General features: G+C 42.7%; 1 protein-coding gene across 3 annotated transcripts in view; it reads right to left on the reverse strand.

Annotated features, from left to right (window-relative positions):
- The window catches only part of PPIF (peptidylprolyl isomerase F), a 446,984-nt gene that overhangs the window by 332,527 nt on the left and 91,396 nt on the right, over positions 1-23,061 (reverse strand). For all 3 annotated transcript variants that reach the window (XM_044055769.1, XM_044055770.1, XM_044055772.1), the window contains exon 2: positions 8,720-8,750. In XM_044055769.1, the coding sequence (XP_043911704.1) occupies positions 8,720-8,750 (31 nt within the window). The remainder of the gene's footprint in view (positions 1-8,719; positions 8,751-23,061) is intronic.

The following is a 23,061-nucleotide window of genomic DNA, read 5'->3' on the forward strand; positions in this document are numbered from 1 at the left end:
GCTTAATAGTGCGTTGGTTAAATCTAGCACAAAACCAACAACTAGAAATGTCGTGGTCAGGGCCTAGGCAAGGAATAAAGTAAGAATGAAAGTCCTTATGAGGTATTTGCTTCCCACAAGAAATACAATTATTAACTTTTACTGACATCGGTCTGGAGCAAGAAAAAAGCTTCCCCAATGGGGTGTTTAGTTTTTAATGAAGACTTCAGATCTGAAACTCGAACACGAAAATCTCAGGAGTCGGTCGACCGGCACTTGCGAAGTGTTTCTGCTTCGGGCACCGTGCAGCAAGAAAGACTGAAGAAAATGGCGTCGGCTGCATCTTTTATACCCCTGACGTCAGGGAAGAGGCGACAACAACCGACGCAGGACCCAAGACTTTGGAATTCAGGCCGACTGAGGGCAACCTGCCAGCAGGATAACCCAAATGTAATGACTGAAACAGTGAAACACGAAGAACATCTATTGTATAGCTTATTCAAGTACTTTCCCACCCATCGTTTTCCATATAGCCACAACTCTACATGCCCATCCAGCAAACCAGTATCGCACTTGAGTAAATCTCCATTACAATGGTTTCCTGCTCTTTTCCCAGAGCTCCCATTCACTTGGTACCCTTGCCATACCCTGTGGGGGTCCCGAGTTAATCCTGCTCCATCCTTGGCAGATAACTGAAGTGCAAAAACAATAAATTTATTAACTGTTTAGACTGCAACTGCTTTAATTTTGCTTTATTTGTTGATTTTTGCCCTGAAACCTTTCTGTAGGTCCCTAATACTTGAAATTGCCTTGTCAAGGTAGTTTAAACGCTGCTTTGCTTTGTTGTAGCATTACACTTGCAAGCAATCTTTCTTAGTGTTACATCAGGAGTTTAGCAGCCCCTGTATAGGCAAATGTCCAAAAAGTACATTTTATCTGTCTGCAAAACTTCCCTCAAAACTGAAACCTGTAACTCAGTGGGGCTAAAACACAGCCACTGTGCAGACACCAGATTAAAGCAGCTAGTTTGCACATCAAATAGAGCTATCAAATCTCAGCACAACCTAACCTAGTCTAGTGCCAGACCCCAGAGACCACCCAAGGAGACCTCTGTATAACTCCATCCACAACCTACAGTAGCCCACCCAAACACAAATCCAGACAACATGGACATGTAATTGCCAAATGTCTCAGTAGTCAGTCAAGTAGATATCAGACAACCATGTAATCCTTAAACAATACAAAAGAATGATGCATATACACAATTTCACTGGAGGCAAAAATCTCACAAACAAGCCTGTCACACACAGACAGACACATGTGCAGTGACAGAGGCCTGGTTCAAAGCTCCAGAGAGCACCCCAGCATTACCAGGCTATAATTCATACCACACCTTTCGGCCACCTAACCCGGAACGAAGCAGTAAAGGTGGAGGCGTGTCCATATTCATTAAGGATATCAACACCTCCAGGCTAGTTGCACAGCATAATGCATTCAAGATTATCCAAGTGCAACTAACATTGGGAAAGACACAATCCAAATTGTAGCTTGCTACAGACCCCCCACCACGCCCCAGGATTCCCGACTCCTCATTTCTTAATACACTGCAAAGTATTAGGGTACAACCCAACACCCTAATAATGGGTGATTTCAACTACCCCACCATTAACTGGGAAAACTACTCATGTATCAACTCTTTTGCTCAATGTTTTCTGGAAATCATAAATTCCAACGCCTTGGATCAACTTATTCACACCCCCACCAGGTGCAGCAATATCCTAGACCTGGTCATTACCAACATGGGCAACTGGTGTTCCACACCAGAGGTCAATTCCTCATTGGTCAGATCCGACCACAAGCTAATCACCCTAGACACCCACATCCCGCCCCCACCCCCAATTAGGGAAACCACCATAAAAAACACCTCCAAAGCCAACTTCACACTTCTTAAGACAGAAGTGGCAAACTTCATGACACCCATGCAATAGAGGTACGACTGCTGAATCCTACACAAATGCACTTTATAAGCACTTACACGAGTGCATGGATCATGCTATCCCTAATAGAACCAAGATGCTATCCTCCAAAAAAGGAAGCCAATCTGGTGGTCCTCTGCCATAAACAAACTCTACAACAGAAGAAAGAAACTGTTGCAAAAAAAAAAAAAAAAAAAAAAAAGAAGTAAAATCCCCATGACTGGAGGAACTCCCTGGTCAACCTCAGTAAGAAGCTGAGATCCCTTATAAAATCCTCCAAAGCTAGTTACGAAAACTAAATTGCCACTGTCTCTAAAGACAACCACAAAGCATTCTATAGCTATGTCAAGAATCTCAATGGCAAAACTCAGATCTGCTCTGAGTTACAGCACAATGGCACTAAATATACAGAACCAACTGATACTGCCAGCATCCTGGCAGATAGGTTCAGTGCTAACTTTACCCCCTCTCACCCCATAGAGGGCCCATCTCTATACCGGAAGAATGCAAAGTTCCTGTAATCACAGCTGCACAGGTAAAAAACACACTCTCCAAAGCCAAGAACACAGCATCCATGGGACCTGACAATATCCCAGGCTGCATTCTACACGAACTACAGAATGAACTGGCACCCTAAGTACCATGTTTAATCATAGCCTCACCTCAGGCTTTGTGCCCACTGAATGGCGCACCGCAGCTGTTATCCCACTCCACAAAGAGGGAGCCACGACGGACCCTGGGAACTACCGCCCCATTAGCCTGACTAGCTTGGTCTGCAAGGCCATGAAACGTATCATCATGGAACTCATAAGCAAAAACATTGGTAATCTCCAAACTCTGGACCCTACCCAGTTTGGACTTGTAAAAGGCAGATCATGTTTCCTAAACCTGACTGACTTCTTTGAAGCAGTCACCAAAGCCCTAGATGAGGGTAAGGTGGTTCACATAGCTTATCTAGATCTCGCCAAGGCTTTCGACACCATCCCCCACTCTGGAATTATAGATAAGCTCACTAAACTAGGTATAAATCCCTATGTCACAAGATGAGAACCAAGATGCTATCCTCCAAAAAGGAAGCCAATCTGGTGGTCCTCTGCCATAAACAAACTCTACAACAGAAGAAACAAAAAAAAAAAAAAAAAAAAAAAGAAGTAAAATCCCCATGACTGTCAACCTCAGTAAGAAGCTGAGATCCCTTATAAAATCCTCCAAAAAAACTAAATTGGCACTGTCTCTAAAGACAACCACAAATCATTCTATAGCTATGTCAAGAATCTCAATGGCAAAACTCAGATCTGCTCTGAGTTACAGCACAATGGCACTAAATATACAGAACCAACTGATACTGCCAGAATCCTGGCAGATAGGTTCAGTAAGAATGCAAAGTTCCTGTAATCACAGCTGAAGAACACAGCATCCATGGGACCTGACAATATCCCAGGCTGCATTCTACACTAACTACAGAATGAACTGGCACCCTAAGTACCATGTTTAATCATAGCCTCACCTCAGGCGCTTGGTCTGCAAGGCCATCATGGAACTCATAAGCAAAAACATTGGTAATCTCCAAACTCTGGACCCTACCCAGTTTGGACTTGTAAAAGGCAGATCATGTTTCCTAAACCTGACTGACTTCTTTGAAGCAGTCACCAAAGCCCTAGATGAGGGTAAGGTGGTTCACATAGCTTATCTAGATCACTCTGGAATTATAGATAAGCTCACTAAACTAGGTATAAATCCCTATGTCACAAGATGGGTTGCCAACTGGCTCAGAACCCTGACAAGTGGAGTACCACAGGGTTCAGTCCTAGGTCCTCTCCTGTTTGGTATCTACTTCTCTGAAGTACAGACTAACACAGAAGGTCTTTATTAAAAGTTTGCAGATGAGACTGCAAAACAGGAGCCATAATCGAAACTCCTAACGATGTGGACATACTACAAAAGGGCTTTGTCAAAGACATGGCCTGAAGCTCAATGCCAAAAGTGCATAGTAACGCCGAAAATGTAACGAGACCTTGGGACACAGGTGGACAGTAGTCTCTCCTTTGATAATCACATTGCCACAGTGGTCAGGAAACCCTTCTACATGGCTCACCTCATCACAAAAGGTTTCTCATCCAGAAAAAAAAAAAGAGGTCATTGTACTCATCACTCATTAGACCCATTATAGACCTAAACCTTGTCACCACAATAAACAGAACATGCTGGAGGGTTAGATTCCTGTCCCAGAGACTTCCCATAAACAGAGCTCCTCATTAGCACTCTAAGAAAAATCTTGATGATTGGATGGGAAATAGGAAATTCTCCTCAGGGATCACTTCTGTGGCTCTGCTCGACAGGAGCACAAGAAAATAATTTTCTTGGGTGGCGAAAGCCAGGGTACATTTTACACACAGGCTGAGGCACTAAAAAGCCATCTTCCAAAACTTCAAAGACCTCCTAAGCCTACAAATGGCAACACCTATCCTCAGCAATCTCTAAAGCACTCACCAAAAGCAACACCAAGCACCACAGATTCGCCTATACCCAGCAAACATTACCCAAGACTCTTGTCATAGAGGACTCCATTGTACAACACACACATGCCTCACTCAGCAGACCAAACAAGATAACTGTTAGTTGCTTATCTGGAGCCAGGATCTGTGAAGTTGTGCATGCATTCAAGACACTACACCACAGATACCAGTGTGATTCTATCACAGTTCATCTAGGCATTAATGACTTGAGATGTACTTCCCTAGATTAAAAATAACCAAAAGCCATTCCAAAGCCAATAACTAGTCCCCGACAGTCCAAAGGACGATGTAAAACAAAAAAATATAAAAAAATATATAAATGTATAAATCCACGAATGCGAGCAGTTACCACACTTTATTAAAATCCACACAGAAACAAACGTCAAGCGCTTTCATCAAACTGACTTCATCAGAAACTTCCTTAGATTATATGAAGAGAAACATTGTTGGTATCTCTGAAATTAGTTTCAGGTAGGTATGTGCCTTGCACTGAGGAGCACTGTGCCTTCACCACAGATAATGCCAAAGTACAAACAAGAGAGGATGGATTTCAATAACTGGTTTAGTTTCTAGTGTCTTTTCAGGGGGATTCAAAATTTGTCAGCATGGGAGGACATAGTTAAACCACAATGAACTGCAAAGGGTTTTTCGCACCAGTCTCCCTTAGGCTTTCAAATACTGGCTAAAACTTAATCCATTCCCTTAGAGTAATGTCAAATTGACAAACCTATCGACATAGCAAACAAAACCCAAAGAAACAGAAAGGGGTTACTGCTCAATGCTAGGAGCCTAAACAAGCAACTCTGCACCCCACGAGCTCTCTCCACTCTGGAAAACAGGCACATCTGTGCTGTTACAGAGACAGGTTCAATCCACAGAAAATATTCCAGCAGTGCAAAGCTTCACCACCTTCCACACATTCAGATGGGACAGAAGCTAGAAGAGTCCATTTATTTTAGCAACAAGCAAAACTGTAAAGTGGATAAACCGCTCAAAGCCCTGGAGTGCATCCACGTGCACATCAACATATACAAAAACCCATACCATATCCTAGGAAGTTCTAGATCACCCTCTATGTTCCTAGAATCCATAGCTTGTAGCTAGACCTACTGGAGACGCTCACCATTAAACCAAACACCCTATTCATGAGAAACTAACTACCCACTATAAACTGGGAAACATACACGGCCTCTTAAGTCCAGGAATTATGCCTGTGAGTAACACAAATACTTTTGATCAGATAGTGTGCACACCACCTATCAGAGAGGTTCAATCCTTTTGGATCCAGTACTGACCGATATAAGAAAGTTCTGTACTGTCCCCAGTGTCCCATGCTCACTGGTGAGGTCAGGTCAAAAAGTGGTCTCCTTCAAAATACAAATCAACTCTAACACCAGCAGTTGGAAGCTAATCCATAGCAAACTACATCCTATTAAACAACAGTCTGTCAAAATTCAATGCCCCTCCCAACCCTGAGTTCACAGCAACCTATGCAGAATTGTTCACAGAAACCCTATACAACCATGAAAGTAGCTGTACAGAGGTTGCTGTACCCACAAAGTAAGCCCAAAGCAAACCACACTGGCAATTCACATCTAGATCAGGGGAGGTCATCGTGCCTCTTTACTCATCCCTCATCAGGCCCATAATTGAGTACAATGCCCCTTTTGGGATGTACCTTACCAGACACCTGCAGCAACTGGAAAGACCCCAAAAGTACCTCACCAAGAGGATCAAAGGGCTCAAACAGATGCCATATGCTGCCCGGTTAAAGAAACTCCAGCTCTGCTCAGTGGCATACCGCCTGTTCAGAGGCGATCTGTGCCTGATGTATAAAGCCATGTCCAACCCGGAATTAATGGACATGCTGCACCTCAGAAAATCAAATCCCATCGAGCCACGCCCGAGAGATTTGAACCTCAGCACTGAAATAAATAGGACATGCTGGAGGGACAGATTCATAACCCAGAGGCTCCCTTCACTCTGGAATAAAATCCCAGTCCAGGTTAGGCAGAGTCCCTCATTGACCCTCTTCAAGAGGAATCTTGATGAGTGGATGGGAGATCGTAGGTTTACCCCGGGTATCACTTCTGTGTCACTGTTAGACAGAGGCACAGTATACTAACCTCGAAAAAGGGCATAGCAAAATAAATTTAAAATGGGTGGCGAAAGCTAAACACATTCTGGCTAGGCTTATAAATGCCCTGGGGCAGATAGCCTAGTATGAACCTATGAACCTATCTAACAAAAGGGGGGAAAAGTCACAGCTAAAATCACTAAAAACAAGTCCTAACTGACACAGAAATACTAAGCCTCTGGTATTCGGGCTGCCCAAGAGCTACCCTGGCAGGGATAATCCAAATGTGATGACTGCAACAGTGAAACATGAAGAACACGGATAGGCACTCTCTAATTAGTCCTCTAAGTTTCTTGTTTACTTTAAGTCCAGCAAAGACAATTATAAGGTCAAGACAGCCTCATAGGGTAAAGACAACCACAAGGCCTTCTACAGCTATGTTGAAACCTCAAAGGCAGCACACATCAGTTTGCCATATTGGTTAGCTGTGCCATCTTCACTAATTAAAGTGACATAGCAAATTTGCTGGCTGACAAATACAGCTCAAATTTCATTCCCCACTACCCCCCCCCCCCCATCTTCCCCCTATGAAATATCTACAAGTATAACTCCCTAACTATTAACAGGCAGCAGGTCCTGGTGATGTTAGCAAAGGCCAAAAACACAGCCTCAATGGGCCCCAACTATATCCCATGATGCTTCTTACACAGTTTGAAACATGACCTATTAGGACCACTTGAGTCACTTTTAAACTACAGCCTCAAAACAGGCGTTGAACTACAAGAATAAAGGACTGCAACTGTTATCCCACTTCACAAGGACGGACCATTAACCTACCCCAGAAATTATAGCCAATTAGTCTAACTAGTACAACATGCAAAGCCATGGAATGAATTGTCATGGAAATGATAGACAGACATAGGCAACCTTCAGACACTGGACCCAACCCAGTGTGGCTCTATCAAGGGAACATCATGCCTACTAAACTTGCGAACTTCTTTGAGAAGGTAAGAGACAGGTCACCAGTGGGGTGCCTCAGGGCTCCATGCTGAGACCACTCCTATTTGGCATCTACTTCTTGGAGGTAAAAGCTAATGTCAAGGGCTTTAGGCTATAATAGATTCCACCATGACACAAACATCTTAGACAAAAGTGTCTAACACAGACAAATGGCTGAGCTTTAGTCGGTGACTTTGGCACCAGTGTCTAGAACACATAGTGGATCCTTATTGACTGAGTAATTAGCCAGAGTGGCAGTTTTCTGAAAAGGCACTAAGAATTGGCCTTGTAGTTAGGGAACTGGGAACGTTTGTAGACCATCATCTGACCTTTGACCAACATGTTGCCAAAGTAGTGAGAAAATTATTTTGTGTCACCCAATTTATAAGCAAGGGCATGGCATCCAGGTCCAGGTCCAAGGAAGTCATAGTGCCAATTTATTCGGCCCCATCAGTGATCTGATGGGTAATACCCCTTTCAGCAGGTACCCAACTAGACTTATGCAACAGTTTGAACACTTGCAAAGGTTCCTTATCGGGAGATTCCGAGGCATAAACACATTATCCTATATCTATATTCTCTCTTTTACAGGTTAATCGAAAGGCGTTCTATTCCTAGCATACAAGGCATCCTCTGATTCAGCTCAGACAGACCTTTTGCACATATGCAAAACAAACAGCATCAGAACCACTAGATACAAGTATTTAAACTCTGCTTAGGACATAAAACATGCTGGAGAGACGGACATGTGTCAGAGGATCCCCGTGCTCTGGAACAGGTTTCCCATTCATGTGAAACAGAGTCCAACCATGACCTTGACCAATGGATGGGGAATCGAGAATTCAAACTGGGTTTGGCCCCCATGTCTCTAACAGATAGAGGCAGACAGTAATACCAAACATATACCCTCCTAATAAATGCTCATGACATAAGGGGACGTAACTGGGTAGACTGCATGTTTAGGCTTACAAAGGTCCTGGTGGTCATTAGCCTAGTATATCCCTATGAAGCAAAGTTTGGTCCTTCCCTGATCATATAGAAAGGGCCTCTGAAAATGCACACTACTACCATTTTTTTCCTTTCACTGTCTTAAAGTGTAGGACCCTCATATATGGCCATCTTTTACATAAAAAAAATCAAGTCTACAAACAAGTTTATGATTGTTTCCTTACCTGTAGTTTTTGGAACTACATCAGATCGGAGCTGTAAAGCAAACAGAAAGAAATAATTACACCTCTGCAGTTTTACTGTACTTAATTTTGTTTCGATATACATACAAACAGATCTGCTGTGTCACAAAGATCTAAGAATTGCCAGAAAAGAGGTCAGCAGAGAAAAAAACTCCTCAGTGAAATGAATTCAGTTTCAGAGCTTACCTTTTTAAACTAAACTATAGCATGGTTGGGAAGGAGTAAATGCATAGCAATCACCTCTTATTTCCCACAGTACCACCAAGCAGTAAAAATGCAAGAAAGACCCAGCTAAGGTAGAACTTTCACTGTGCAATACTTTAAACCTCCTATAGAGGAGGCCCACGGGGATATATCTAAATGACCCTTAAGAATACCAGTGTTACAGCTACATGGCTTCTAAATACCTATGGCTTCTTTAGGGGTACGTTCAGGCTAGGCCAGCTTGGCTACATCTTTCCTGTAGTTCACCTGTGCCGAACTTTTTTACCCTTTTTTGTTTGGACAGTGCTAAAGACAATTCTGCATCTCGTATCAACAGTAATACCTACACTGTTGCCAGTGTATACTGTGCTATAAAAAAATGCACATCTGTTGAAACCCTCATATGAAAAAGCCCAGCATCAGCAAAAACTCTGTGCAGTGAATTATCGTCTCTTCTACCCAACCCCCCATACAGTTCTACATGGGGTCACATAAGACTCCAGTTATCACATTCTCAGAATGTAGGACCACACAATGGAAACCAGAAGACTGAGCTGATGTACTGAAAATGTGGCAGATGGGGTAGTTTCACCACTGGACAGAGTGGGTCATAATGTTGAAATAAACTTTGCTTACATTAATATAAATGGGTACAATCATTTCCTGTAACAACCACAGGAAGTAAAGAATTTGGTGCTCCAGAAGGACCCATCTGTGGTTATAGAGAGTGCTACTTAAAATCGACAATGCTTTCATTAATGCACACATCACTGTTCATGGCCAGGAAATACAGACGGGTTCTTTTCTATTAAAATCATTACAATAGTGGTAAAGTGTTACATGACCAATACACTAAATGGTTATTTCTAATCCATAAGGCTAACTACCTCAAATATAAAATTTGTCCTTCATAAAATACTACGTCTTAAGTTTATAAAAGACAATAGCTGCATACAAGAAGCTGTTCAAAATTACAAACTAAAATATCTGACCAAATGACAGCTAAATCTCCATGTAGGCAACGACAAATCCTACTACATAATTCATGGAAAGGACCAGAGAAAACCATCCCTCCTGCAAGCTGTATACTTCCATCCTCCTTAAACGATGTAAGATGTTCAAGTAAAGACCACACAGCCAATAATGTATATTATGCCAAAAAGCACCATCAGGAGTTCACTGCATTGGAAGTGTTTCTCCTAAACTGCAGTGATCTGGCAGCTACTGTTAACCAAGCTGGAGTTTGAACATCAAGTTCCCTGCATGAGGAGGGAGAGAGGGGGCTTTGTTCCTCTAAAGAAATGGGATCAAAATAGAACTGAACTTGCAGAGCTACATTACAAATTATTAGCATAGAGTAACTAATTCCATGGAAGGACGTCCTTACCCCACTTAGTGTTACACGTATTAGACAAGTATTTTTTAATTAAATTTCAAAACATTAAACATGTGAAACAAGATCTGGATGAGCTCGGTACCAGTCACTCACACCAGTTAGGCATTTCTTCTTAAATCTGATGAAAATAAAAAAAATTGCAAATTTAAATGCTAAAAAGCAGTTGTATGATAAAAACCTGTGAGTTAATCATGTGATCATACTTTAATGCCTAGAGGCTCTTTTCAAAAGTTTTGAAATAGGTTTAAACCAGGATACACTGATGCATTTCAATACAGATCTTGGCATGGCAAGTCCAGAACACACTTTTAAATTTACAGTATTAGAGAGACTTAAATCTGACCCTCAAGGAGAGCCATGGCCAATTTTACTGGAACTAAGGAAGTTGAATTAGCAAATTTAATGGAAGGCACACAACTGGCCAGGACTGAATAAACAGACATCACCCACCTTTTAAAATTAATAGCACAAAAAAGTAAACACTCCAGTACAGACAGGTTTTAAGGATGGTCCTTTTATTTCTACAGCAAGTGCATTATCGTTAATTTTTAGCCATATATATGTTGTGCACACATATAAATACACATTCTTATAACAATATGTAATTAGGTTTTTGTAGTAGTGTGGGAAATTTTAAGAATGGGAATTTACTGGATGTGTTGTGGTCACGTGATATGTAAATGATAAGAATGGGAATTTACTGGATGTGTTGTGGTCACGTGATATGTAAATGATATAACCATTATAGCCTAGCTTTCCTTTTGTTGGTCGATGTAGAGTTAGTGCTATTTCTTCCTATATTTAACCCTTTAATATTCGGCTATGGACTCCTAATAGGTCTTGACTAGTTTTCAAGGTCTTTCACATTAATAATTGTTTTTGTTGATACAGGTTTATCACACAGAATATTCTTAACTTCTTAATTACCCGCCAAAATCTTCCGGTTATCACCAATATACCTGGCACATCAAGACTGCTCATAAACACATAACCCGTCTTAATACATTCATTATCTCAGCCGACACAGTCTTCTACCTCCACCTGATCGAAGAACTTAAAAGGAGGTTGATCTACCCTTTACACACAGTTTCACTACTACCTTCTTCAGTTAACTTCATAGAGTAACTTCTTTAAATAAACCTTTGTTTCTTAAGGAGTTGCATCAGTAGCAGTAAGCCTATTAACGCTAGAGAGAAGCAGCAAAATTGCTGCTGCCGTGTCTCCCATTAACACCATAACTGCTGAATATTTGCAAAAGTTCTGTCCCCAGAATCTACCCAAAGCTGTTGAATCACGCTCCAAGAATTCATTTTTATTTATTAACATTTGTTAACCAAGAAAGTCCGACTTGGAACAAAACCAATTTTCAGCAGAGGTCCAGGGAGAAATGCTCCAGATGCATGTCTTTAAAGGTGGAGGAGTGTCCATATTCACAAAGGATATTCACACTACCAAGCTAGTTGCTCAACACAATGTGTCTGAAATTCTCCAGGTGCAACTAACACTAGGTAAGATTGCAATCCAAGTTGTAGCTTGCTACAGATCCCCCACCATGCCCAAAGATTCTCACTACACCTTTGTAAACATACTGGAAAATATTAAGATACAACCAAACACCCTAATACTGGGTGATTTCAACTACACTGCCATTAACTGGGAAAACTACTCATGTACCAACACCTTTGCCCAACGGTTCTTGGAATTCATAAATTCCAACGCCCTGGATCAACTAATCCATAATCCCACCAGGGGTTCCAATATCCTAGACCTGGTCATTACCAACATGGGAAATCAATGCTCCACAGCTATGGTCACCCATCGTTGGTCATGTCAGACCATAAGCTAATTACCATTAACATCCACATTCTGCCCCACCCCCTAGTAAGGAAACCTCCATAAAAAACTTCTCCAAAGCCAACTTCATGCTACTCATGTCAGACGTGACAAACTTTATGACACCCATGCAGACGGGAACTGAAAGTTTGACTGCCGAGTCCTACACTAAGGCACTGTACGAGCACATCCACTCATGCATGAATCGTGCCATCCCAAATAAAACCAAGATGCTCTCCTCCAAAAAAAAGGAAGCCAATCTGTTGGTCCCCTGCCATAAACAAACTGTACAACAAAAGGAAGAAACTGTTGCAAAAAAGAGGAAAATCCCAGGATGCAAAAAACTCCCTTACCAGCCTCAGTAAGAAGCTGAGATCCCTCATAAAATCCTCCAAAGCTAGTTACGAAAATAAAACTGCCAAAGATTCCAAAGATAACCACAAGGCATTCTATTACTATGTCAAGAATCTAAACGGCAATGCTCAGATCTGCTCTGAGCTACAACAGAAGACATTAAATATACTGATCCCAAGGATATTGCCAATATCCTGGCAGATCGATTCAGTGCCAACTTCACCCCTCTCTCACCCCCTAAACGGCCCATCTCAATTCTGGAAGATAGCCAAATTCCGGTAATAATGGCCACACAGGTAAAAAAACGCACTCTCCAAAGCTAAGAAATACAGCATCCATTGGACTAGATAACATCCCGGGCTGTGTACTACATGAACTACAAATTGAACTGACACCTCACCATGTTTAATCACAGCCTCACCTCAGGCTTCGTGCCCACTGAGTGGCACACAGCTACAGTTATCCTACTCCACAAGGGGGGATCCACCTTGGTTCCCGGGAACTACTGCCCCATCAGTCTGACGAGCCTGATCTGCAAGGCCATGGAACGTATTACCATGGAACTTATAAACAAAAGACATTGACAACCTTCAAACACTGGACCCCACCCAGTTTGGGTTCGTGAAGGGCCGATCTTTACTTCTTCAAATTAGTCTCCAGAACCATGGACAAGAGTAAGGTGGTCCACACAGCCTATCTGGACCTCGCCAAGGCCGTTGACACCATCCCCACTCTGGAATCATAGATAAACTTACTAAGCTGGGCATTAATCCTTACATCACTCGATGGGTTGCCAACTGGCTTACTAACAGAACCCACACTGTAAAAGTAGCAGACTCCAAATCCAGCTACAGACAAGTGCCAAGTCGAGTACCTCAGGGTTCAGTCCTAGGACCACTCTCGTTTGGCATCTACTTCTCTAAGTACAGGCCAACACTAAGGGATTCTGGCTAACAAAGTTCGCTGACGACTGCAAACTGAGAGCCATTATTGAATCCCCAAATGATGTGACTACTCTACAAAAGGGCCTTACAAAAACAGATGCTTGGTGCCAGAGCCATGGGCTCAAGCTCAATGCCAAGAAATGTATAGTTATCCCCTTCGGGAAAAAAACATATACCCGTGAATTAACACATGGGTGGCAGTACACTAAATGCCGAAAGTGTGATAAGAGACTTGGGGACACAGGTGGACAGTGGTCTCATCTTCAATAACACAACAGTCAGGAAGTCCTTCTATGTGGCACACCTCATCACTAAGGGCTTTTCATCCAGAAAAAAGGAGGTCACTGTACAACTGTACTCATCCCTCAGACCCATTATAGAATACAACGCCCCATTTGGTATGTACCTCTTAAGACATCTGCAACAACTGGAAAAGCCGCAGAAATACCTGACTAAAAGAATCACAGGCCTAAAGTATGCCCTATGCTTACCGCCTTAAAAAAACTCCAGCTATACTCTGTCATATTGTCTGCTCAGAGGCGATCCCTGCTTAACATACAAGGCCATGTCAAACCCAGAGCTGTTGGACATGCTACACTTAAAGAAATCCCAATCCCTCAGAGCCACACGCTCCAGGGATCTAAACCTTGTCATCACAACAAACAAAACATGCTGGAGGGATAGGTTCCTGACCCAGAGACTCCCCAGACTCTGGAATAGACGGCCAAACAGGTGCTCTACTTGACATGTATGGACACTCTTCAAAAGGAACTTTGACGACTGGGCACAAGAAAGGAAATTCACCCCGGGGATCACATCAGTCACCCTATTAGACAGGGATCCAGGGAAGTAAATAGTGTGGGAAGAAATAGCCAGGGAATTGTTATGGCTAGGCTTGTATAGGCCAAAGGGCCGATAGGTTCATAGGTTGGTACTACGCTATCTATCCAATGCTATCGAATCACAGCCCACTTCACCATCCACCTTCGTCTCTAGGATGTGGGAGAAAATTAGAGTAGCCACAGAAAACCCAAGCAACACAGGGAGCACATGCAGGCTCCAGACATAATGCATCCTGGCCAAGAACAAAACCAAAGAACTTCCTGGCATAACAAAGGAATGCTATTCAGTGGGATGCCACATCCTTAGGATACTGGCTGTTTTTGCTACTTCAATTTAAAAACATGTCTCGACAAAATGATTCAACATTTATGAAATATTCTGTGTACCCCATTCAACCTTCCATCTCCAAAATGTGCAAAGTACAGTTTTGTACCTACCATAAATGTAGATGTTCGAAGATCCACATTGCTGCAGTCCTTACACTTGGGTAGTCCGCTGTCCTCGGTCGGCCCGAATATCAAAGTATAAGGCTGACGTCGGTCAAGGCTCATTTGACTGACATCAGGACGTCAGGGTACAAATGCGCATGACCGACGTCATATCCTCAGTCTTTTCTTGCCCCAGATGTCAGAAGACCCTAAAGAGAAAGGTCAAAAAACCAAAAGACAGCAACCAACCAACCAACCACCCTAGCACCAAAAATATGTACAATATATACAATATACACCATATTGACAACCCAATCCACACAACCGCCTCTAACTACAGAGGGGAAGGAGGGAGGGCAAATTGGACTGCAGCAATGTGGATCTTCGAACATCTACATTTATGGTAGGTACAAAACTGTACTATGTTCTTCATCTCACATTGCTGCAGTCCTTACACTTGGGTAGAATCCCAAAGCAGAGGTAAGGGAGGATGGCAAAACTATAAGGAAGCAGGAGCTGCCAAAATGCCCTGCAAAATAGCAGTGGCAAAACCAGCCCTAGATTTAGAATAAAGTGGAAGGTGATAATGCCTAGAGAAAGTATGCACTGAACTCCAAGTAGCTGCCTCCAAAATATCCTTAGTTGCCACCCCTCAAAAAGCTGTTGAAGTGGCAGTAGCCCTAGTGGAATGAGGCCTAATCCCAGCTGGAATCTCCTTGCCATGATGGGAATAACAGAAAGCAATGCAAAACCCAATCCACTTAGAAATAGTTTGTTTTGACACAGGCTTGCCCTGAGAACTCAAAGCAAAAGAAACAAATAACTGCTGAGACTGCCTGAACCCCTTAGTTCTGTCCAAATAATATCGCAACTGCCTGTGTACATCTAAAGTGTGCAAAATCTTTTCCCCTTTATTTTGGGGTTTGCATAAAAGTAGGCAAATGAATAGTTTGGTTTAAAGCCACACTAGAAACCACTTTAGGCATAAAGGAAGGATTAGTACGTAAAGATACCCTATCCTTATGGAAAATTAAGAAAGGCTCAACCGCCATAAGGGCCTGCAACTCAGAAACCCTTCTTGCAGAGGTAATGGCCAACAAAAAAGCAGTCTTCCATGATAAATATTTCAACTCGGCAGTAGCTGCAGGCTCAAAAGGTTGTAGAGTAAGTTTCTCCAACACAAAATTGAGATCCCAAGCAGGAGTAGGAGCTCTACGTGGGGGTCTTATATTCTTTGCCCCTCTAAGAAATTGCTTGAACAAAGGATGAGAAAACAATGGTGGGTCACAATCATAGTGAGCCGAAATTGCTGCAGCATGAACCTTAATAGAAGAGAAGGACAAACCTTTGTCCAGTAACTCAGTAAGATATTGAAGAGCCACACTTAAATTAGGCTCAGAAACATCAAAATCCTTTGCTGCACTCCAAAATAAAAATCTCTTCCATTTATCTGCGTACACTTTCCTTGTACTAGGCCTTCTAGCTTCCAAAATAACATTCAAAACTTGCTGTGGAAGTTGAGACCCACTATGGTTCAAAACAGAATATGCCAGGCTGTTAGGTGAAGAGAGTGAAGCTTGACATTGAGCAAATGACTGTCCTCCTGAGACAACAGGTGTGGAATCGAAGGCAAAGGCCATGGAGGCTCCCGTACCAGGCTTCTCAGTAATGGGTACCAATGCTGTCGAGGCCAATCTGGAGCTATCAAAATCATCCTTGGCTTGTCCTGTCTGGCCTTTAGTAGTACCTTTGGGAGGAGAGGCAGAGGTGGAAAGGCATACACATGAAGATTGCTCCAATTGAAAGAAAGAGCATCCACTTTCCAAGCTGTGGGATGAAACCTTTCGTGCAAAACTTTGGCAGCTGGTGGTTTAGTGGAGAAGCGAACAGATCTATGTCTGGAGTTCCCCATGACACTGTCAATTTCTGAAATACATGAGGATCCAATTTCCACTCGTGGGGATCCATAATTGCCTGCTCAACACATCTGCTAAGGAGTTCTGTGCTCGGCAGAAACCTTGCCTGAAGATTTAGCTGTAAACAGAGCAGTCTCCCACAAAATCATTGCTTGCCTGCATAGAGGATAAGAATGTGTTCCCCCTTGCTTGTTGATGTACCACATGACAGTTGTGTTGTCTGTTAGAATCAACACCTGCCCTGGAAGAAGTAAATCCTTGAAAGCTATTAATGCAAACTGGACTGCTAACATCTCCTTCAGGTTGATATGTAGATGTTGTAGTCTGGCAGGCCACTTGTCTTGTATCCACTTTCCATTCAGATGAGCTCCCCAAGCTTTGTCTGAGGCATCTGTCGTTAGAATCTGACTCGCCTCTGGCCGGGTCACAGAGAGTCCCTTGTTTAGGTGACATTCCTGAGCCCACCACAACAATTCCTTTTGAATGCAAGGTATTATTTGAATGACAGTGTCCAGATCCTGGCAGTGCTGATGAGACAATTGATGAAAGTAAAGGGAAAGATTATTTTGTTTGTTCGGGGTCAAAAAGGCCATCTGGGATGCTGTATTCAGTCTTACACCCAGAAAGCACATGTCCTGAGAGGGTACTAGACTGGACTTTATTTCGTTCACAGAATACCCCAGGCATCTTAGCAATGCTATCACATATTCCAAATGATGAAGAAGCTCGTCCCTTCCTTGAGCCAGAATCAGGCAATCGTCCAAATAAGGATAGATCTGTATTCCTTTTAGCCTGAGGAAAGCTATCACTGGAGCCAGAACTTTCGTGAACACTCTGGGCGCAGTAGATAAGCCAAAGGGCAATGCAGAGGACTGATAATGAGAAGTCCCAGCCCGAAAATGCAGATACTTCCTGCAACTCAGTCTGATAGGAACATGAAGGTAAGCCTCCTTGAGATCCAAAGTTACCATCCAATGATCTTTGCCCAGCAGAGGTAAAAGCTGTTGTAACGTCAACATTTTGAACTTGGGAATGTCCAGATAAGTGTTGAGGGTAGATAAATCCAAAATTGGTCTCCACGTGTTCCCTTTCTTTGGTACTAGGAACAGGCGAGAATAAAATCCTAGGCCCACTTCTGGCATAGGGACCGGCTGTATGGCCCCTATTTGAAGTAACAGAGAAATTTGTTTGTGAGCCTCTATTCTTTGCTGAGGAGGAACGTCTGGCATGCCTTTGAAAGGAGGCAAGGTATGGAAATAAAACCTGTAACCGTGGTGTATGATATCCAATACCCATCTGTCTTGGGTAATTAAACTCCAATTTTCCTTGAAAAGTGCCAACCTTCCTCCCAAAGGTGCTGCCAGACGAGAAGGCTCTGGTAGGTGAAAAGGTAAGTCATTGGGTCTGTTTACGAAAGGACTGACCCCTGCCCTCACCCGAAGACTGTGCCGGTGAACTCCCTGTTCTAGGCCTGAAAGAGCCCTGAGCTCTGCCCCTACCACGTCTAGACCTACCCCTAGACTGGGAATCATAAGAAGGATACGTCCACCCCTTGGTAGGCCAATTTCTACTAAACTTCGGAGGCTGAACCTGCAAAAAATCTTTAACAGTCTGCATAGACTTAGCCTTGTCTTACATTTTCTTTAAGACTGCCTCAACAGGAGAACCAAACAACACATCAGATTGTAAAGGAGCATCTAAAATCCATGTCTTAACATGGTCAGATAAATTCTGATCCCTCAGCCAGGCGTGCCTGCGAAGAACTGACCCAGTGGCAGCCACCCTAGACGAGGCCTGTACAGCATCAAAACCACATTGCAAAGAATGCTTACCCACCTGTTCAGAAACATGTACTAAATCTTGTAACTCTTTACACTCAATACCTTCCGCCAGAGCATCTACCTTAGACTTCAATTGTGAAAGGAGATAGTTTTGGTATTTCAACATGTGAAACTGGCAATTCAAAGCCCTCATAGCTAGGGTGGAAGAAGTATAAACTTTCTTTCCCCATCTATCCAAAGCCCTGGCCTCTTTATCTGGAGGAACCGGATTTTTGACAACAGAAGCCTTAACACCTTTAGGCCCCTGACTAACAGTTTCTGGGTCTGCCCTAGGACTCTTAAAAGATACTTATGAGCTTCAGGCACCCTGTAATACCTGTCCGGTTTAACAGGAGCAGGAGGCAAAGAATCAGGATTAAGAGAAGCCTCTGCAAAAACATCTTCCACCACATCCAGAACAGGAGGTATAGCCAAAGGCCTATGCTGGGGTAAATCAAAAATTCCTAAGCCTTTTCCTGGAATCAGAGAAGTCCTGACCTTCCCACTTAAAATGCTCCCTCATGGAATGAAGAGTCTCTGAAAAGAAAAATCCTCAGGAGGAGAAGCAGAAGGAGTAGAATCATCCACATCAGAATCCGAATAAGGAGAATACTCCTGCAAGTCTTCAGCCAAGACTCAAACATCCGAAGCCTGCTCAAAACTCCCTAGCTCAGGTTCCACCCTAGGTCTCTTATCAGGAGGGGGCAAAGAACCTCTAATCAAAGTAATCAAATCTTCTGCCATTTTAAGCATATGTTTCTTGGGCACAGTTCCTGAAGAACTAGGGGTGACACCAACTGAAGCTAAACCTGGCCTGCCTCTGGGGGAAGCCTTAGAAACAGAAGGAGAGGGCCTAACCACCCTAGGAAGGGAGGGGAGTACAGTAACCTGAGAAGCCCCTTCAGCCTGACCTGCCTCCTGAGAGGCCACATCCTGCAATAACAAAGTCTCTCCCTGGGACTCCAAAGAAACCTCCGGCGGAACCACCGGCTCCACCGACACCTCTAAAGAACCGGCGTCCGGTACGGACGGTTCTTCTAGCCTAGGCTTAACTGCTTTGTCCTTGCGCTTCTTGAAGCGGCGCCGGAGCATCCGACGGCATTTTATAATTGCACCGCTCAAGACTAACCTGGCACAATCTAACCTTCTCTTTATAGTGCGCTTATTGAATCTAGCACAAGAGCGACACCCAACAACGTCGTGCTCAGGCCCTAAACAAGGAATACACAAAGTATGATAATCTCTATGCGGTATCTGTTTCCCACAAGAAATACAGTTATTCACTTTTTCTGACGTCCGTAAACCACTGAGGCAAGAAAAACTAAAATATTCCCCAACGGGGTACTTAGCCAACTTTGACTCGGTCTGAAACTCCGAATTCGAAAAATTTCAGAACGCCGAACGGCACTTGCAACGCTGCTTCTGCATCGGACCATGCGGCAAAAAAGACTGAGGATATGACGTCGGTCATGCGCATTTGTACCCTGACGTCCTGATGTCAGTCAAATGCGCCTTGACCGACGTCAGCCTTATACTTTGATATTCGGGCCGACCGAGGACAGCGGACTACCCAAGTGTAAGGACTGCAGCAATGTGAGATGAAGAACATCTCTACATCTCAAAGTGGAACAAATGGGAAAAATATGGAAGACATACAAACAGCTTACTAATAACTTCAACTAGGAGGCTCACAGGATGGTTAAAATATACTGGTTTTACTTACAGAAAAGATCTTCTAATTAACTAATACAATCTGGTTCTATTTACCATAGATATCAGTTAAAAATATTCTCAACACTGAAAGTGTGACAGATCCTTTCAATGGGGAACGTTGAGGAACACAAACTTTAAGACCCTAAATGAGGTACGCTTGAGAGGTACAACTCAGGGTATTGTTACTGGTATGAGCTGTACTTCACGAGACTCCTACCCTTCAAACACAAAGGGTCACATCCACCTTGAATTTTAATGGGGGGAAAAAATCAATTTCATGCCACTGTATTCCTCAGCATATACAATTAAAAATTAAAAATTTAAAAAAGACATGAGATCACAAACATTATCCATTTACATTTTTGATGGCTTTCATTTTATTTTTTCCAGAAACAAAGTTGCATATTCGTTTGGAGAGGACTATTTTTGTAGAAGTTGCACCCTGTCATTACAAAGGCTGTTCTGGCCCGAATTCCACCTTAACCTCTATACAACACACTCTACTTCTTCAATTTAGGTTTAAGAAAATTTCAGATCATCACCAGATAATCTTACGTAAATTTTGTTTTGCCAGCCAGCTTTTACAGACAGCAGTTAAAACAACCCGAGTATGACAGCATACAAAACATGACAGAAATATTCTTCCAAAAGAGTTAATTTCTCATTGCATAAAATGTACACCAATTACATGACTCAAACACATATGGAATCTGTCAATTTAAAAATTGCAAAACTGCAGCTCAGTGTTGAATTTGAGACAACTACCTTAGCGGAATAAGAACAGGTTACTGGAGTCATTTTTTTATGAAAGTAATTGCAAAAGCAGAGCACATAATTGGCTATAAAACAATTCTGATACTAGTTAAAAAAAAAAAAAAAAAAACATTCCTCAGTAACCTTGTGAAACATTATGAAAAAAATTATCAGAACAAATCATGACCCTCAGGAAAAAAAAAATCAACTGTTAAGACAAATACACAACTTTATATTCTTTAAAGTAGTTTACTACAAATGAATCGGGGGGGGGGGGGGGGCACAAGTCCAGTGACAAAAAATTATGTATTCAGGAGAAAAATAGAAATTTTACTTTTGATATAATCATTTATTACTGTACTCAGGGCAAATCAGCATACTGGGCAGAAGTTAAGCACAAAGCCTACTTTTGATATAATCATTTATTACTGTACTCAGGGCAAATCAGCATACTGGGCAGAAGTTAAGCACAAAGCCTACAATAAAAGTATGATGCAAAATGCCAGACCTACAAAAAGTCATGTCTCAATCCCCTTTTGAAATGTCATCGATACTTTGACAGAGTAAAAGAAAAGTACAGTTGTGTACACTTACCATAAATGTAGATGTTAGAGTGTATTCACTGTTGCAGTCATTACATTTGGGGTAATCTGCTGGCAGGTTGCCCTCAGTCCGCCTGATTAACAAAGTCTTGGGTCCTGCGTTGGTTGCTGTCCCTTCTTCCATGACGTCAGGTCGTCAGGTGTATAAAACATGCAGCCGACACCATTACATCAGTTTTTCTTGCCCCGGATGTCAGGTGCCCCGCAAATGGGGAGCAAATAAAATTAAGAACACAAAAACATACCTCCAACCAAAAGCAAATACACCAAAAGGGCTTTTAAGCATAGTAAAAGAAAGGAGAGATATAGCCAGAGAAAAATAGGGGGCGGGAGGGAGGGTAACCAGGACTGCAACAGTGAATGCACTCGAACATCTACATTTATGGTAAGTGTACACAACTGTACTATGTTATTCGTGTTTCATTGTTGCAGTCATTGCATTTGGGTAGATTCCCAAAGCTATGGTTGGGAGGAGGAAATTATACAGCATTAGGACCAGCTATAAGGCCCTGCAGGACAGCAGTGGCAAACCCAGCCCTGGATTTAGAGAAAAGTGGTAAATGATAATGTTTGGTGAACATATGAACTGAGCTCCAGGTAGAAGCTTCTAGAATGCCCCTGGTAGGAACACCTCTGAGAAAGGCTGTAGAAGAAGATGCAGCCCTGGTGGAATGGGATCTGATCCCCTGGGGGATAGTTTTTCCATGGTGCTTATAGCAGAAGCAAATACAATGGTTTATCCATTTGGAAATGGTTTGCTTTGAAATAGCCTTTCCCTCTGCCACTGCAGCAAATGCTACCAGCAGTTGTTCAGATTTTCTTTGAGATTTAGTCCTGTTTAAGTAAAATCGAAGTTGTCTGTGTACATCCAATGAATGCAGAATCTGCTCCCCCTTGTTCTGTGGATTGGGAAAGAAAGTTGGCAAATGAATGGTCTGATTAATAGCCACACTGGATACCACCTTGGGCATGAAGGATGGGTTGGTCCTGAGAGAAAACCTGTCCGCATGAAAAATGATGAAAGGCTCCACTGCCATAAGAGCCTGTAATTCGGAAATCCTTCTAGCTGAAGTGACTGCTAAAAAGGAAAGCAGTTTTCCAGGAGATAAATTTTAGGTCTGCAGTATCAGCTGGCTCAAAAGGAGGGAGAGTGAGTTTCTCCAATAAAAAATTAAGGTCCCCGGCAGGGGTTGGAGCTCTCCTGGGTGGTCTTAAGTTTTTGGCCCCCCTGAGATACTGCTTTAGCAGAGGATGAGAGAAGAGGGGAGGTTCTGTGTTGTAATGAGCTGAAATGGCTGAGGCATGGATTTTTATGGAAGAAAAGGACAGGCCCTTGTGAAGTATCTCAGTTAAGTATTGTAAAATCTGAGGAATGTTGGGCACTGCTGTGCTTATCCCGGAAGATTGATTCCAGGCACAGAATCTTTTCCATTTGTCAGCAAGATTTTCTAGTACTAGGTCTTCTCGCCTCCAGAAAGACATCCATCATAGGCTTGCCGAGGGATGCTAAAGGTGAAT

The sequence above is a fragment of the Protopterus annectens genome, chromosome 14.part0 (genome assembly GCF_019279795.1).
Source record: "Protopterus annectens isolate FY-2018-M chromosome 14.part0, PAN1.0, whole genome shotgun sequence".
Lineage (NCBI taxonomy): Eukaryota > Metazoa > Chordata > Ceratodontiformes > Protopteridae > Protopterus > Protopterus annectens.